Source organism: Fukomys damarensis, unplaced genomic scaffold, assembly GCF_012274545.1.
Source record: "Fukomys damarensis isolate Sample0158 unplaced genomic scaffold, DMR_v1.0_HiC HiC_scaffold_16, whole genome shotgun sequence".
Lineage (NCBI taxonomy): Eukaryota > Metazoa > Chordata > Mammalia > Rodentia > Bathyergidae > Fukomys > Fukomys damarensis.
This window is the reverse complement of record NW_022900928.1, coordinates 87,639,455-87,659,197: the sequence shown is the minus strand read 5'-3', so window position 1 is coordinate 87,659,197 and position 19,743 is coordinate 87,639,455. Positions and strand designations below refer to the sequence as shown.

General features: G+C 34.7%; 1 protein-coding gene across 1 annotated transcript in view; it reads right to left on the bottom strand.

Moving 5' to 3' along the window:
- The window catches only part of Kmt2c (lysine methyltransferase 2C), a 180,331-nt gene that overhangs the window by 105,965 nt on the left and 54,623 nt on the right, over nt 1-19,743 (bottom strand). The window contains 3 exon segments of the mRNA XM_033763959.1: nt 1,892-2,006; nt 3,941-4,112; nt 11,222-11,384. Of these exon segments, the coding sequence (XP_033619850.1) occupies nt 1,892-2,006; nt 3,941-4,112; nt 11,222-11,384 (450 nt within the window).

The window sequence follows — 19,743 nt, the reverse complement described above, 5'->3', positions numbered from 1 at the left end:
AAGGGAGAGAGATTATGGATCCTGAGTCCTGAGTTTGTTGGAGTCTAGATCCTAACTGAAGTAAAACATAAATACTGTACTTAATTCAGAGAGCCCTTGTCACTCAAATAAATATACATACCATACATGCCACAAAGAAACAGCACAATCTGTTAGAATAAGGCATTTTAAGTCAAGCTATCCAAATTTTATTCCCTACGCTACATAAACAAAATACTGTAAATCTGGATAGTTTCCTTACCCATCACTAGCCCTGGATCTAGAATTTGCTAATTGGCCTGTAAAGATTTCAAAGGAAGCACATTCTTTTAGGTTGATTTCAACTTTTAGAGAACAGTCAAAGGAAGGCCATGGTAAATACTGTTCAAAATATCTTCTCAGAAGAAAAGAAATATATAGTTATATTGAGTCAGCCAAGAATTAAAGAGTAGCTTGAATTATTTTTACCTTCCATTTTCACTTAAGAATTTAAATACCTTGTGCTTCTACACAGAAGCATATCCTAAAATCTGGTGTCATTTATAGCTACTATACAAACTCTGCTAAAGATAGGAACTATTGAAACTAATGACACAACTTCAGGAAATTTCTGAGGAAGCTTGAAGTGACCAGCACAGTACATTTCAGGGTGATAAAGATGCATCTACAAAAACAGATGGGGGTGTGTGTCACTGACCAAAAGAGTAAGTAAAAAGTAACTGCAAATACATATTACTAAGTTTCTGAGCCAGGCATGGTGACGCACACGGTAGTCCCAGCACTTGGGAGGCTGAAGCTGGAGGGTGACAATAATAAATTCCAGGCCAGCCTAGGCTACCCAGTGAATTCAAGGCCAGCCTGAACTACATAGCAAGACTCTCTCCCCAAAAAGTTTCCTAACAAGTAGAAATATTTTAAGTAATGAAAAGGTTAAGTAAAAAAATCTATGGATCCTGTCCAAATCTCAAACCCAAGAACATCAGACAGCAGAGAAATAGCTGAGTCAATAATCACTTACTTAGAACTACCACAAGGGAGGAGGAACCCAAAAGTTGCACATATGATTCCAAACACTTACAAGGTATACATATAAACATATACCTAAAAAGTTATATATAGCTATAAAATAAATGTAAGGTACCTAAGAGCTACTCTTGATTCATTAAATGCAGTGTTTTATGTGTAAAGCCTGGGGTGGGGTGGGGGTTTCAATCTCCAGTGCTAAATAGAAAAGAAACATATCTTTTACCTTCGATTATAAATTAACAGATTTTGAAATATATCTCTTTCAGTGTGCAATATGGTAATATCACATATTTTAGAAGGGGAAGACTGATAAATAATGCAAAATTAATGTTCATGAAGTGCCATACAGATGTTAAACATTCACAGCATCTTTTAATAACACCTCAAAATTGAAAACAACCCAAATTTTTACCAATAGATGATCTAATAAAGTGTGGCATTTACGCTCTACGTAATAAAAAGGATCACTACTGATATGCGCAACAATGTGGACAAACCTCAAGAAAACTGAGTAAAATAAGCCAGATTTTTAAAGAATATATACCATATGATGGCATTTATACAAAATGCTAGAATGTCAAGACTAATCTACAGTAAGAAAAAGACAGCCTATCAAAGACAATAGAAAGGCATCAATAGCCAGGAAGGAGGGATCCCCAAATAGCACCAGGAAACTTTGGGGGATTAAGACAAGATCTATTATATTGAAAAGGATGATAGTTTCAATGTCAAATTTAGGCTTTAAATATGTGCAATGTATCAACTACACACCTGTAAAGCTGTTTTTTAAAGTTAATGATAAGGGTAGATTTGAATAGTTATCCAATTTGCTCTCTCTATAAAACATACAAAGGATATGTTTCTTTAAAAAAAAAAAACAACTTACTTTGCATTTCCAGCCATTGGTTGGTACTGATTTCATAACTGGTTGAAGACAAAAAGTATGATACCCTTTGTCACACGTATCACACACTAGCATCTTGCTATCTTCTCCCGATTGTCTAAAAAATAAGGTAGCATTAATGATGCCTTATCTTTAAACTTATATTTTGTAATATTAAGTATTCACAAAAATAATCAGTTGTAGAAGCTAGATACCCCAGTACCTGTTTTGTCTCTGCATAGGCAGTGTAGAGGTAACCCCTACCATGGGAACCTAAAGAATTATCCTTACTTGAAGTTCACCTATGGTTAACTTGTTTTAGTCATGTTAAGACTCCTGTGGAGGAGGAGGGGTTGGAACAACCCTTTCCTCTATGTCAGTGGTGGCAAACCTATGGCACATGAGCCAAGTTGCCCCAGCATCCCCCACCCCTTAGCTAAGCATTCAGGTTTAACTGCAGCGTTAGCACTCCGCAATAAATGAGAGGGTTTTGGGTTGCAGGTTGGGCACTCAGTCTCTAAAAGGTTCGCCATCACTGATCTATACTTTTCAAAACTCTAATAATACTCATCCTTTGGGGGCAAGCAGCTATAATTGCTAAGTGATAATGTGCTGAAAGGAAAAGGTCCTGGTATTGAAAATTGGAAAGAGATTGTCTTCTAATGAAAAAGAATCAAATTTGGCACCAGATCTGTATTTATACTCAGGCTGTTGTTTCCTATCTGTGAGACTCTTTAACAACCTCAATTTAAGGTGAGTTTCAAGTATAAAATGGGAATAATCATCAAGGAGTCTTTTGAAAATTAAATATAATGCCAGTTCAAGAACTTAGAATATCCATTAAGCAATAAATGCTACATAATATGCATTAAGAAAAATAATCTTGTTAAGAATTATAGCTGAAAACCTAAAGTATTCTCTAAACATTCTTTGCTCCAAATATTGGGCCCCTGATCTTTGTCTCAATTCTTGGCAATTAATCACACTCAGATACTAAGAATTTAACTCAAGAGGAGGGGAAAAGAAAAAAAAGGGGAAATGTAGGAGATGGGTCTGTGACACTCAGTTCAACAACTCTATAAGTAAAGTTTCATGTTTTATCTCTTCAGCTTCACAGAAAGATCTTGGAGGACAAGCACTCTATTCAAATTCTCTTAGTCCTTCCCAAGAAACTGAGTAGAAATATAAAGTATCAGATAAATATTTGCTGATATTTCACTTAATTTTTCCAAAATGGGAAGGTAAATGGTCTGACTTAGTCTAAGACACAGATGTTCAGTACTATCAAATTAAATAACTAATGAAACAATCTGACCATGGCAATGCAGGGCATAATTTTCTCCTCATAAAAATTCCTAGTCTGCAAACAGCTTTAAGATTTCTGAAGGTGCTGATAACATCCCCAAATTACTGTTCTCATTATAGAATCACGAGTAGAGTCCAGAGAAAAGACTGGAAAAAATATCAAGGGATGGAATATAGCAAGTAGGAAAAGTTAACCCTATGACAAATGTTTAAATGCCACACACTTCATTTTAGAATTATGGTAACTAAACTCTACTAGAGATAATTATCTCTCACATGGAAATAAAGATTTCATTAACACAACAGTCTTAATAGAAACTGTTCTCCCTGCAATAGAACTTCCTGCAATAGATATTCAAACATATTTGGAGGGGATTCAACTCTAGCAATTAATTTTTTCTATAGTTGAGTTTAATTTTCCATTAAAGCTCCTCTGCAATTCCCCTCAAGGAAAATTGCTTTACATTTCTATGTAAATTATTAATGTAATTCATTTACAAATTGTTGGCACATTTAAATTAGCTTTTCAGGCAACCAGAGGAATTTACATTATTAAAATTACCTTTGTTTAGACCTGTTTCAAAATAACAGAAGTGTTAGTAAAATCTGACAATTTAAGACATGAGGTCAATTTGCATGAATATAGTTGCAAAATGAACAACATTTTATTATATTACATAAACCTTGAGCACCTAATGATAGAGTCTTAAACTCAATACATATTTTCAAGTTGAAATTACAACTTACTTGCAGTTCTGGCACACTTTGCACTCAGGACATTGCCAACCTGCACGTTTTAATGGAGTGACCGCTATATCCAGGCACATTCCATGATAGTGCTGACCACAAGTAGTACAAAAGAACTGATCTAAGAGGTCTCCCGGGCTGTCGCACACTGCACAGTTTGCATCTTCCTTTGCTATAATTAACAGCAAAACAATGAAATTGTTGCATAAGAATTTAGTATTTTTCTGACTTGCCAGTTTAAAAATCATTCAAAGGGAATTTGTGTGATAAATCTTTCAGACATTTGAAGTTATCCACACTGAACTGATATTCAGTCAGAATAAGATCTCAATAAAAATACTACAGTGTATTTAAATCTAAGTTTAACCACATTAAAATTAATCTTGTAGTTTTGCAATTATTTGTCTATACTTAAAATCATAAGCAGTTCTTTATCTCTAATACCAATGGTAATACCATGCATTTAATGTTCAATATACACTTGCTGTAAAGAACCAACAAGGAGGGAAAAAACCCAAATGAGAGAGATGCTTGTAATGTAAAAATAAACGTTTTGCTTGGACTCGATATTTGGAAATTACAATATAACAGACAAAATTAAGAAATTAATGTTAATGAGATTAAAATGCTTAACCATAACAGATTATTCAAATTAAATGAGGGTTTTTTAAAAAATGGAAATGCCTTTCATAAGAGAACATTAAAGATGGATGCTACATATTGATATGTGAATACAATACTTCATATGCTAATCCTGTACTCATTCACACTGATTTTCTGCTGTAAAAGGATTAAAATCCATATTCTTATAGATAGTATCTCTACCTAAATGATTAAAAGGAAATATGCCTTCTAACACATTTGTTACAAAACACACACACAAAAATGGAAAAATAAACATACTGCTTTGCCCAATACCCTGTTAGCAGCAGTTATATTACAATGTAAGAAGAAAAACAATGAGTTCTAAACTCATACCAATTTTAGATAATACATATAACAAACATACATCACAAAACAGATGAACCTTGCCCCCAACTTCACAGGGTTGAATGTTTGCTAAATTCTATTCCTCTTTGACTAAAAACTTTCTACCTTCTTTCTTTCATAGCTAAGCATCTTAAAAAAGAGTAGTAATAGATTCCTTTTACTTGAGCCAGGAAACTACAAACTTTCTCTGCAATAGGCTAGATAATTAAATATTTAGGCTTTATGAGTCATTGTGGTCTCTCTACTACAGACTTATTTACAGTTCTTTAAAAATGTGAACACCATTCCTAGCTACAGGGGGGTGAGGGGGGAAGAAGACTACAAAGAAGAACTCGGTCTTGACTCAGCCAGCATCCACCACTGACCTGAAGCCATTTTAAAGAGGTTATCAATAACCACATTAAATCCAGTCCTTACTTTTAAGAGCAGGCCTTATTAGCACTTAGCAGAATTTATACCCTTAGCACTCTCTTATTTAAATTCTCTTTCCTTAGCAACTCTTTCCTGACTTCTTAGGTTTCCCATCTCTTGGTCTCATTCTCCTTTTTTGGCTTCTGTACTTCTACTGGGATAATTCCAATAACTGCTGAAGTCCCCTAGAATTTCATCCTGTTCCTTTTTTCTAATCCCCCAGTTTCCCTTTGTAAATGATGCAATTCTCAAATCAGGATTACCAGCCCCAGACTTCTCTCTTAATCCCCAAACCTTTATTTTCAAGTCTTGCAGGAGCTCAACAGTCATATGTTCTAAAAATGCATTCAATAACTCTAAAATGAAACAAAATTTCTTGCTTTCTTCTCAACAGAATGGGTAAAAAGTAGAAACTTTAGCATCACTGTTGTTGACTCCTCCCTTACCCAACTCATCTGACCAGATGCCATTTTTTATTTGTTAAACTTTTTACCTACTCTTCTTTTTTTTTTTTTCAATTTTTTCCATCACATCCCTAAATAATTACAGTGTCTTCTATAAAGAATCATCCCAATGTAAGGTCAGAACCACTCTATTTCCTGGTCATAGCAAGTATGCTATGTGCACCTAAAGCAACCTGCCCTTCAATGTCTGTTTTTACACTTTCTGTTCCCTCTGCTGGAAATGCTATGCCTGTCGTCTTCTACTTCAGCCCTCTCCTAAGAGGCCTTCAAAACTCCACTCAAACATATTCCCTGAGGATCTATTATACCACACCCAAGCACCCACGTGGCTGATGAGTATTTCCTTTCCCCATTTGGTTAGAAGAAATTTGTTATATAATCAACCGATTACAACATTACCAGAAACCTTGGAAGAAAAGAGACCATATCTTTTTCCACTTTGTAGCTCTAATTCCTAGCAAAAAATCATGGTTTTTTACTCCTAAAATTACTATAAATGGCTCTTTAACTGGCAAACATCCACAACATATGGCGAATCTAAAAGTAGAAGTCTTAAAAGTTATTTAATTTTTGAAAGAAAGGGTAGGTTATTTTTTTTTAATATTAAAAGAGGGTGCCAGCTGGGCGTGGTGGCGCACGCCTGTAATCCCAGCACTCGGGAGGCTGAGACAAGGAGGATCACTGTGAGTTCAAGACCAGCCTGGGCTACATAGTGAGTTCCAGGTCAGTCTCAACTACATAGTGAGACCCTGTCTCAAAAAACCAAAAAATAAAAATAAAAATAAAAATAAAAAATAAAAGAGGGTAGCAGTATTTTCCCATTCAAGCAATGTACATTTAGAAACAAATCTTTGAATAAATTTACCCTGAAAACATTAAGAAATTAAGGAAAGCACTTAAACTACTAGATACTCCAGTTCACTTTCTATTACAATTTTCCAGGAACAACGTCTAAAATGCTCCTGTAAACCTTCCTGAAGTCTGTCTACCAGGAATGTGTGGCTACCAAGTGCCTGCAATGCAACTAATCCAAAGTGTACACTACATATTGAATACATACTGGCCTCCAAAGGCTTAGCAGGAAAAAAAGTCAAGTGCCTCAAAACTTTTTGTATACTGAATGAACACATGCTAAAATATAAATTGTATACTTGGAGTTAAATAAAATAAATTGTATTAATAAATTTCTTATCAAATATTCCCATTTTTAACATGATTACTAGAAAAATTTAAATTACTTATGGAGCTTACATTATATTTTAATTTCACGGAGCTATTCTATACAACAAAACCCACTGTGCAACAAGACAATGCTCTGTATCACTGTCACGATCATTTTTTTTAAGATATTTTCTAGCAATTGTTAATGACAATCTTGTCATGTTGCTTAATTACCACAGGATATCAGTAGTAAATTTTTAAAAATCAATGTGTTGTATCCAGCACAAAAATATTTACTGTATGTAACAAACAATAATAGAAAAAAGTAAAATGCAAAAAAATGACATGGTTCCAACCTTCTCCCTGGTAAGGGAGCAGATATATGCTGCAACAGCCTTTTGAAGGTAATATATAAGATAATGCTACTAGATAGCTTTGATGGCACAAAGGTGGGGGGAGAGTATGTCTGCACACTGCAGAAATATTAAGACTGAAGCAATAATCAAACAACTAAGTGGATACTCAAGCAGGTGGAAAAGAAGAGACTGAAAGGCTAAAACTAAAGATAATTTAAGAGAGGGAAAGAGTAAAATCCAAATCTACCTGGCTCCAAAGATCATATTCTTTACTATTTCCTAATGAATACTGACTCCTAAACAAACTTTACTAGTAATCAGTAAAGGGAATGAGTATTCACAAAAGTAGAAATGAAAGTGCCTGCAGAGGATACAAGAAGTTGAAGTAGGGGGAATAAGGTTATTACGCAGGAGAAAAGTGAAAAAACATTAGGATAAAGTTTGGAGGCAGTCATTTCCTAAGTGACAGCTGTGGAAATAGAAGAGAAAAAGGAAAAGACAAAACACTGAGCTTAAAATAAAATGGGGCCTATCAGAGATTCTTAAATTTGCACAAATTGGAAGGTGACACTATCTGTTGAAGGAAGTCCAAACAGTATAAAATAATAATAGCACTGGTGAAGAGCAACTGTAGTCAAACTGCTGCCACAGAGAAGCACTTTAAGAAGGATCAAATCAGCACAGCTTTCTAATCCCATCAACATCCCAACACCCACTTCTACCAGTTTCTCTTACTGCAGGACACTGTGCTGGGTGATCTGCCTCTAAAATCAATCTCTAGAAAGGAAAAACAAAACATACATAAAAGCAAAAAACACATCCGAAAGGATGGCCCATAAGGCTGGCGAACAAGTAAGAAAGGTCAGGGAGCTGACAGAACTTAGGGTCATAGAAAAGCAGCAAGACTTGGTATCAAAATGTACAAAGACAATCAAGGAAAAGAGACTGAAGGTAAAAGCTTACATAAAATAAAAGAAGTGAAGTGATGAAGTAACTCCATTGGGAAGCAGAGGGTGATTAAGAGAAACAGCACTGCCATGTTTAATCCCTGAATACTTCTCACTGCAGACGCACAGAAAAACGAACATTCCTTTAGCCTTTGTTCATCACGATGTGATCTCCTTTCTACTTAGCCAGCCATGTGTTCATGAACCACACCAAGCTCATATCACAAAGCCTACGGTACTGATTTATTCTACCTAGAATACTCTTTTTCTTCTCATCTTTCATGGCTGGTTTCTTGTCTCTCAGGTTTCCTGCTCTGGAAGTGTATCTGGCGGTATCTCCTAGATGTATATGTAGTATAACATTTCTAGGTAAGTTCAGCAACTCCCTACATCACAATGAAAATAATGCTAGAGCCATGACCAGACATCACCTAGAACACAGCTCCCTAAAATTGTTTTCTGGTGAAAATGTTGGTCTTATTCATAAATTCTCTCTATGGTAATAGGATTTCTTTCTAATGACTTTCACATTTTTGTTAGATTTTTTTTTTCAATGTTCAGAAAAAGACGTATCAGTCTCACTCCTCACTCAGCCAACTAATATAACTGCTGCTCTGCACAATGCAATATAAAATAGGTATACTCAATATAAATTATTAATCTCATATCTTCAGCCTTAAGAGTTAAAATAACTTTCTGTAAAGCAATTAACATATATGAAGCACAAGGCTATGTGATTTCAATTAATTACTATCACTTAAATACTATAACAATGCAATTTAAGATATCTCATTTAAAAAAAATACCTTGTGCCATAGCTCAAATTACAATAGGTAGATATTGTACTGCTGAAAGCAGCAGTACAGTCAATCTGCAATAGTCTTTAAATTATATCCTAGTATTAAGAAAAATGGTTAGAAAGCTATGAATTTAGACTGCATAATTTAAGAACCCCGAGGAACAGACTTTATTTAACTGGGCACTGGTTTTATACCATTTCCTTAGTTTGAGGGTTGTTATAAACAATAGCCTGCAGAATTTTACACTGCCAGACAGGAAAGACATTTTCCAATACAACATGTATTGCCAATTTACTCTTTAGTCTCAGTATCAAGTGAGCTCTTGTATGTGCTGAAAACCAGGTGTGCACTCCTAATTCCTTCTTCGTGTTGATCATGAGAAAGGCCTGGGGCCAAGTTTGTGGTTTACATCCAAAAAGTATGAACTACTTCTGGCTATCAGTCTCACCATTACCTACATATTTATCCAATCTGTATTTCCCATGGTCAAAGACCCTTAGTTTTGTTTTATCCTATTGTTCATGTATTTTTATGAGTCACTATAAGTCTATTTCAGAATCAAACATGAGTGGTTTCAGTGTATCTTTTAGTTGTAAGCTATCAGCATAAAACTTTCACAAACTGCATGATGAAAGAAAATCATCTCACCTCAGTTCACACAGTTCATTATTTTACAGACTAGTTCATGATCTCTACTATAACTGTGCAAGTATACATTATGAGAACATAGTCATCAGAAGAAAGTAGTACTGACATTAGCCAAAGAAATTTCTAACATTACAAACATATATGTAAGTCTGCATGCTATTTATTGAGGTCTAAAGTATGACTGAGTCTGAAGGGCTGAATAAAATCCACACTCTTACACACAAACACACACACACATACACACACACACCTGTTTTACTTGGTCGGCAAAATGTATTATACCACCCAGGATATATTCAATTCTAATGACTAAATCTTCATTTACACAGTGAAATAATTCACTTTATAAGTAAGAGCCATAATAGTTACTGTGCATGGATGTTCTTCTTCTCTTACATTTTACAGTGTGTGATGAAAAACATTTTTAAAAATTTAAATCCTTTATTCATTAGTCTAAATATAATTTGAAATTTCAGTTGGCTCTACCTTTAACTTATGCCTGGATAGTGAAGAAAGGCATACTATTACATTTGTGGACACAAAATAATTTTAAATGAAGATGAAATTATAGTATAAAACAAAAATAAAAAGGAATATAATCTAACCATATCTGAAATTATTTTAGGTTAAGCCTGAAATAGCTATATTTATATTTCATAGATCTGAAAAAGACAGAAATAAAGCTTTTATCAAAATTACTAAGTAACAGGTAAAAGCAACTAAGTAAAGAGGCAACATTAAAAATGACTGAATAAAATATCATGGAGATTTCTTAGTGAGATTGGAAAGAAAATTTACTCAGTAAAAACAAGGTCCCAAAACATATACACTTACTGGAAATCCATATAGTGAAAAAAACTTATTTGTTTAATGATAAAATAGTAAAAAGTTATAATTTCCTGTAGAACACAGAGTTCAAACATTTAAACATTTTCAACATATTGTAAAATTATAAAATACTGTTGGGAAAAGGGGGAGAAAAAAGCACCACTGCAGACTACAAATAACCAAGGCAAGTGAATCAGGAAGAAGCATTATAGTGATTTGTATCACACTGTCAAGGACACACAATGTGCAAAAGCTCAATAAGTGTTTAATATTCCTATATCAGATATCTTGAAATAATACTGGAGAAAGTCAGCTTTGAACTGAAAAATACCCACTAGGTATTTTTTTTAAGACACAAAATACTATCTAGCCTCTTAATAAATCACTTTATAGTATATACCAGAACTACTGCATACTCAATTTGTATTTCTAAAGTAGTTTAAATTATTTTTTAAATAAGAGTACAAAACCTGCAAACTCTCTGAATTTCTGAGGAAGTAATTTTTTAAAATTAATTTCAATGAAGTCATTGATAACAAATTTCCCTTTAAAGACCTATGGCAAAGATCCTTCTATCAGGATTATGAACATCACTTTTTAACACCAGGTGATTTACATATGCTATTATAAGTAAACATATTGTCAACAGTTTCAAAATATACCTAAGTAAACTTACATCTTTCAGGAGCTTGGTCAATGTGTTCTGGACAAAGAAGGAAGAAGTGACTGAAGTCTTGAAAGGTACCAGCTCCTGCAGCACAAGGATAATGGTACATCTGGGTACATTTCTCTTCACAGCATTTGATAGTGGCTCCAAGGTGCTTACAAAATGCACATCGCTGGAAGGAGATAAAGGACAGAAATCTCTTCACAAAACCTTAAAAGGGAACATTTGAAAATAGGACTGGGAAGGTATTAAAAAAAAAGGATTTGTCATTTGTACCTCACTAGTAAAATTGATTGGAACCAGCAAAAATCAGTGAAAAACAATAAAATCTAGATACTCAATTCAGTGTTTCACATATGGCCAATTCATCAAATTAAAAACTCAAATTCACTCAAATTAAAAACTTAGCACTTAAAAAACAAAAAATTTAGCACTTCTTCTATCAACTTTTTCAAAAGTGTTAAACTAAAGATCTTTCTAAAACCAAATACTAATATAGTTTAAGTGGTAGTTGCTAGTTGAAAATATTTTAAGTTTTATGGACCCAATTTGATATCATATGGTACGCTGCAGAAATATTTTACTTTGTAAATAAGGCTCAAAATGTATAATTGATATTGTGTAACAGGAAGAAATGGTCTAAAGAGTAGGGGAAGTAGAAGGGGTAGGGGAAAGGTAAGGCAAAAGAAAAAAATATCAGAAAAGGAAAAACATGGAAACAATATCTTTGTAAACAGGGAAGGATGGAGGGGGTGAAGGGAGGGCTGGGGAATGGGGAAAATATAAGAACCAATATCTGTCATGTAAAGGTGCAAGATCCCAATGATGAATGTAACTATGCTATATACCTAAAATGTACCAATAAACTAAAAATGACATTGGCAAATAAAATATAGTAAGTTTTAAGTACATATTAAGGAAAAAGTCATCCTTTTTCCAACATTTAGTCTTTTTAGAAACACCAATATATCCCTTAAGCACATCTGCAATGAAAAACATTATATATTAGCTAAGCTATGATGAAAAGTATTGAATTTATCCAACATACTAACTTACAATATCATATACATCTATGATGATATAACTATATAAGTGAACCCTTCAAACCCATCTGTTACAATGATAAAGCTAAAAAAGGCTATCTGGCATTGGAAGAAAATGGATGCTATACATAAAGAATGGAATTTATCTTCATAAAAATTATTTGGAAAATTAGAGAAAATATCAAAGAATGAATTTCCACAGAGAATGCTTCTCATGTCAGCACTCTTATACACAAGTCATATAAACTAACAATTATGCCAGGTGCAGTGGTACACTCCTATAATCCCAGCACTCAGGAGGCTGAGCCAGGTTTGCTACTTCAAGGCCAGCCTGAACTACATAACAAGACTCTGCCTCAAAAATAAATAAACAAACTAACCATTGCAAAGCTAATTATTTGGGGATAAAGAGGATAACGGAAATCATTCCTAAATTGTGTATCAATTGCATGCTGTATTTGAATCAAAATCTCACTCAGCATTTCATACTTTTCTACTTTGCTTGATCACTGGAGAAACAAAAAAGAGGAAAGAGAGGGACAAAAGTAATAAATTAACATATTCTGAAATCAACCCAAAAACACAGGGCAAGGGGTACAATAGAGGGAACGTTCATATTACCAATTTTACGAGTGAATTTGAAGAATTCCCCCAACTTTTAACTAGAATAAAACAAAAGACTGCCTCAAAATAAATCTGTAATAAAAAACAAAACAGACAACAAAATTCGGAGCTTAATAAAACTTGTGTCATGAGTTAAGTGGAGAGTCCGGAACTCAATGCATGATACAGAGGCACCCTTCCCTCTCCCTGTGGAGGGGACTCCTATTGGAGAATCAGGACTCAAAGCACTGCCCACAGAAATATGCCCATTCCTCCTCCACTCCAGCATCAGTGAAGGTCAAGTGAAGAGCAAGAATGATTTGAGACAAAGTGGTGATGGCTGCAGAAGTATCAGGGACAGCACCCATTGTCATTTCTACCCAGTGTTCACCAAGAGAGGCCTACTTTGGAACTAGAATTTCTACATATACATGGGAGGAACAAAGCAGGCCCATTTACCCGACCCTGTTTTCAGTTATAAGATCTGCTAAAATGGGGGGGTGGTAAATGCAGTCTCAAAACACAACACCCAAAATGTCAAGGAGTCAATTTAAAAAAACTAAAACTGAGAAACCTCTCAAAAAAAAAAAAAAAAAAAAAAAAAAAAAAAAAAAGACCACAAAAAAAAAAAAAAAAAAAAAAAAAGACAATCAATAGATGCAAAACCTGCAAATTCAAAGATAGCAGAATTTTATACCAAAGAGTTCAAATTCTACATCATAAAGCTACAAATGAAACAAAAAACCACTATAGGATGCTGAAAAATATTTCTCCTGAAAATTTATGTAGGAATAGAGGTCTTAATTTTTACTTTAAATTTTGAAAGCAAGCATGCATAGTAGCTTGCCATTATCTAAAATCCAAATAACAGTAGATATTGTACAAATGACATTACCATGGCATTAAGTTTCATATATTAGCACTGCTTTACCCTTGTTTAGGCTGAATTTGTTGTTAAATATCACAAAGCCTCCAAAAAAACTTACAAATTTATTACATTTGATTTAATGCTGAGGGCAATCTTTTTCATTCAGAAAAATTTTAATCGTGTTTCTTGGCTCAAAGAAATGCACTAAGACTTAACCTCACTGTCTAAAACTATTCTGCAGAAGAATAATTAAGACTATTCTACCTCTATATTTACAAGAGTAAACAATTCAACAGATTAGTACACGACAGATTTAAGTATTTTCTGCAAAGTATCTGCTAATGACTAATAATAAATTCTCAACTTGCTTTTTGGGGAGGAGGGTGCCAAGGATTGAACACAGTGGAACCTCTGGAGCACTCTTTTATTTTGAGACAGAGTCTCACTGAGTCACTAAATTATCTGGGCTGGACTCAAACTTGCCATCCTCCTGCCTCAGCCTGCTAGAGCGCTGCTGAGACTACAGGTATATGCCACTACACCCAGCTTAACCACCCTTCCTTCCTTCCTTCCTCCTTCTATCTTTTCTTTCTTTATAATAGAGTCTTACTAGTAGTCCCGGCTGGCCTTGAACTTGGGGCAGTAGTCCTCCTGCCTCAATCTCCTGAGTGCTGAGATTATAGGCTCAGGGAGGAATGAGCCACCATGCCCAGAACTATCTTAACATTTTAAAAAGTTTTGAAAATTTGTCCTACTGATGTCTTTGAGGCTCCACAGTTTTTTGTTGTTTATTGTATTGTTTTTTCAGACAGGATCTAGCTATCCAGTCCAAGCTGGCCTTGAAATCACTATGTATCCTAGGCTGGCCTCAAACTCATGCCAATCCTCCAGCTACAGTTTCCCAAATGTGAGGATTACAGGCATGCACCACACCCAGCCTCCACACTTATTTTTGGCAGTATAACGTATCATAGCTAATTTCACTTCAGGTTATACTGAATGTTTTTTTTAAACTTCTCTGAAAACATTTTCTTTTGTAGTTATTTCACAGACCATTCATAAAAACTAATTCTTCTACTCACTTCAAATTCAGTATTTGACTCCTAGAGTAAATAGCAACTAAGCAATATTGGTAACATCTGATATATCAAGGCCTAGGAAAACCACTAGAAATCATTTACTTTGTTTTTTAAATGCTACAGATGTTTCTCACAATGACAATTTTTTTTAGGGGGGTACAGGGGATTGAACTCTGGTCCTTGCGCTTGCAAGGCAGGCCACCGAACCGCTGAGCTAAATCCCCAGCCCCTATAACTTTAACTTTTAAAGCAAATACCCCTACTGAAAGACTTATGTTGTCAATTTTATTTTCTGTGGCCATGTATGTTCAGTTGCCATAGTCAAACACAATTGTATTACCTCACCATTAAAAGTGTTTTTTTTTTTCTATTGTTTGATTAACAAATAAGTCATACAGAAATTTACTTTATTCAGGTGTGGTGGTGCAAACCTATAATCCCAGCACCTGGGAGGCTGACGCAGGAGGATCACTGTGAGTTTGAAACCACCCTGGGCTACACAGTGAGTTCCAAGTCAGTCTCAACTACATAGTGAGACCCTGTCTCAAAAAAAAAAAAAAAATTTTTTTTACTTTTGTTAAGAAATTCTGCTGTGATGGTATTTTTCTTTATTATTTTTCTACTATATTCCTGTGTCCTGAAAATATTGTGAGGGGTACTCAGTATGGTATTGACATATAATGTATTCTTTTAGCACAGCTATAGTGTTCCAACAAGATAAATATGATGTTTTGACATCTAATTTGGTAACACTTAAATGCACTCCACCATGGCTCAAAAAAAAAAAAAACAACTACAATGTGAATATGGCCTGTTCTTCTCTTTTCTCATTTTATTCTATTAATGCATGTACCAATAATGAAGTAATAAAATTTTAGGATAATGCTGTATACATGACACTCAAAAACTGACAAATTGTAATTATTATATCATTGTGATTTACAGTAAACCACACACTAATTCAAAGTATCTGTGATCTCGGTAGCAACTCAACTATGTTACCATAGTACAACATAAGGGCCAGACAATGTGCAAATAAATGGGTTGGCTTTGTTCCAAGAAAATTTTGACTACTAACATTTGAATTTCATATGATTTTCATGTGTCACGAAATGTCACCATTTTAATTTTTCAATCACTTAAAAATATAAAAACCAGTCTTATCTTGTAAGCATATAAACATAGGTGGAAGACTTCATTACTGAAGTTCTTCAGTTTGGCCTGCAAAGCTAAGAAAATTTCCATTCCTACTTCCCAGAATTACCCACCTTACTTATTCTTCAGTCATTCCCATAATATACTACTCTTCCAGAATTATATACCCTCATACCTTCAACTCTGTTCAAGTTGACTCTGTCTACAGTCTTTACCTTAACCACCTGAAACTTAGCCATGCTCCAAGCATCTCTTAACTCTCTTCGACTTTTAAAATATTTTCGCATTTCCTCAGTTAAAATGTTTCCAGTAATAAAGTTATCTACACAACATCTATTCACCCTCCTTCCTTCCTAAAGACCTTGTTTTTCAAATACCCATTCTCCTCTAAGCAGAAACATGTTTCAGGAGAGAGAGGCACCATCCCCAGCCTCAGAGAAGAATTATATTCTAAGTCCATCACCATTGTCCCAATTCCTTTATCAGTTATCACTTTAAGGCATAAATGTCAGAGGTAGTTCTAGCTAATGAGACATTATGAACAATATGCTAGACTAGGATAAAGCATCCAAAAAAGGATTTTCCTTAATTAAAATACTGCCTTTTTAAAGGTTTGGTTTTCTAGCTCTGTATGTTTGCATAAAAGTATAATGCTAGAGTTCCCGTCCCCCAGTTTTGACCATGAAAAGAAGCAGAACAAAGAAAAGACCAATATGCTGTGGGTAAAAAAAAAAAAGAAAGAAAAATGATGAGAACCTGACAATTTGGTATCATGTAACTGCTGAACTACCTATTACTCACTCTACCTCCTAATTTCCTCTTGTGAAACAATCAGCTTCTTGGACTTCAGTTGCGCTTCTTGCATAATGCTTCCAATTCTAACCAAGATGAAGAAACAAAAATCAAATTTAACTCCCTCCCTGAAAGAACCATAAGAATAAAATATAATAAAACAATGATTTTGCAGGTCAATAAATACCAGAAAATAAAGGGCAGTGGCTCCTGAAAGATGCAAAGCAAAAAAGATAAGCCCTACATGAATACCAGCAAACTGCTTTGCAAGTTTCTAGGCCTAGGCACAGAGGACAAATGAAGCAGATCCTGGCTAATTCCCCAGTTGGAAAGATAAAACTGAGTCAGGATAAAACCAGCCAGCCAGGGGGTCGGTCAGAGAACAGAGGAACAACAGAAAAGAGCTACATAGAATCCCAGAGGTCTAAAGACATCCCCACTCCTGCACCTCAAGGGCACCCAGAATACTGATTAGCATATGTATTTAATCCAACTATCCAAGGCCAGGAAATGACTCGTTAAAAAGAATGACAAGGAACAAAGCCCACAACTCATACAGGGCAGGGAATACTGTCTGTACCTACCAGCCTATTTTGGAGAACTCATAATTCACGGGGCATTCAATAGAATCTTAGGGAAAGTTTTGCCTCAGCAGTAAGGAGTAATTAGTCCTGGCTAAGCACTACCTCACTATCTGCTTAATGAATCCTAAAAGTGAAACAAAAAAACTAAACCATTCATAACCTATTTGATTCCCAAACAAATATAAAGATTTAGAGAAAAAGAAAAATATCTAGCACCATAAAACTGGAAAATTCTCAACACTTAGCATCCAAATACACACCATCAAAAGTTTAAAAGGGGGTGGGAGCAGGAAATCACAATGCAAACTGAAAACAATCAAAGCTGACCCAGAACTGACACAGATGTTAAAATATAGTGATACCATAACTTAATTCAAGAACTTAATTCATTCCTGAAAAAGGCTATATTAGTGTTGATGCGCAAAAGATGCCTGGAGTCTTGTTCATCATCCAATGCAGAATTTACAAACAAAAACAAAATTTTGTCAAACACTTCTGTTTGTGAACCAAACTGCAAAAATGTCCGCTGTAACTGCAAAAACATTAAAACTTATTCATTCTGTACGTTTTAAAAAGTGGAAATGTGGAAGAAAAGACACCAAGCAAACTTTTAAAGATTAAAAACAATGAGATAAGGCCGGTGATTTAGCTTAGCGGTTCGGTGGCCTGCCTTGCAAGCGCAAGGACCCGAATTCAATCCCCAGTACCAAACAAAACAAAAAAACAAAAACAATGAGATAAAAATTACACTGGATATGATAAAAGGATGGTTAGAAATTACAAAGAAAATAGCCGGGCGTGGTGGCGCACGCCTATAAATCCCAGCACTGGGGAAGCTGAGGCAGGAGGATAGCTTTGAATTCGAGACCAGCCTGGGCTACATAGTGAGTTCCAGGTCAGTCTCAACTACATAGTGAGACCTGTCTTAAAAAAAGAAAAGAAGTTACAAAGAAAAGACTAGTGAGCTTGAAAACAACAAACAGTAAAGTATAGCACAGAGGAAAAAAACGGACTTTGAAGAAATTTTTTAAGTGAGCAATGGGGGAACCTTCAAACATCCTCACATATAGGTAACTACAGTCCACAAAAAAGGGGAGCACATAAAAGATGCTTTGAGAATATAACTGTAAAAAGCTTCCTGAGCATAATGAAAACTATAAACTCAAAGATTCAAGACATCAACAAACTCCAAGCATAAGAAACATGAATTACACCAAAGCATAATATAATGAAACTGATCAAAACCAATGGTACAATACTAAAAGAGGCCTGATTAAAAGACACATTACGGGGCTGGGGATTTAGCTCAGTGGCACCCGTGCCTGCCTGGCAAGTACAAGGTCCTGAATTCAATCCCCTGTTTCAAAAAACAAACAAAACGACACATTACATATAGGAACAAAGATGATAATGGTACCAGATTCCTCATGAGACATAACACAACAGAGAAGACTGGCATATCTGTGAAGTACTGGGGGAGTAGGGAGGGTTAATTCTTCACCATGCAAAAATCTTTCAAATATGAAGGTAAAATAAAGGCAATTCAGAAATATAAGCCAAAATAAATCATCACCAGCATACCTGCAATGCAACAAATGCTAAACAATATCTTTCATAACAAAAAAATATGGTATCAGATAAAATCCTATCACTATGCAAAGGAATAAAGAACACAGAAGTGCGAATTTCTTAATCAATAGCAACAGCACCAAAATCCGGAAGGAAAAAAAATCTAAGTATGCTTTTATTACAGATAAAACTATGTATCACTTGAAAGTAGACTGAGGTAAGTGAAAGATATTACACAAACTGAAACAACCATGAAAATAGCAATGAGTTAATGGTAATAATCTAATAAAGTATATAAAATGAAATCATAAAAAAAAACCTCAATGTAAAAGAATGCAGGAAAATGAAAACGAAATGGACACAACCAGAAAACAAATAGGAAGAACTTAATCACACTACATGTACATGGCTAAATTCCCCAAAAAAGACAGAACTGTCATTTTAGATTAAAAACAAATCTATTATTTGCACGAAATGCATGTTTAATACAAAGATGCAAGTGGGTTAAAGTATTAGAATTAAAAAAAAAATTTAAGTTTATGCCCATCAAGAAAAATATCTACATAGGTAAATGGGTACATTTTGAGAATATACTCCTAAGTGAAATAAATAAGTCACACATATGCAAATACCAAATAGTTTCTCTGGTGTGAAAAACTAAAATAGTACTCAAGATCATAACGGGACAATTAGCAACATGAAATAGGAAGAAAAGGACCAAAGGTGTAGAGACAGTGAGAAGGATAGGGGCAGGGGAATAAGGGAAAAGGAAAAAAATATGAGAAAATGTAAAAATGGAATAAAGTGTTTGAAGGTGGGGAGGGGAGGAGGGGGTGAG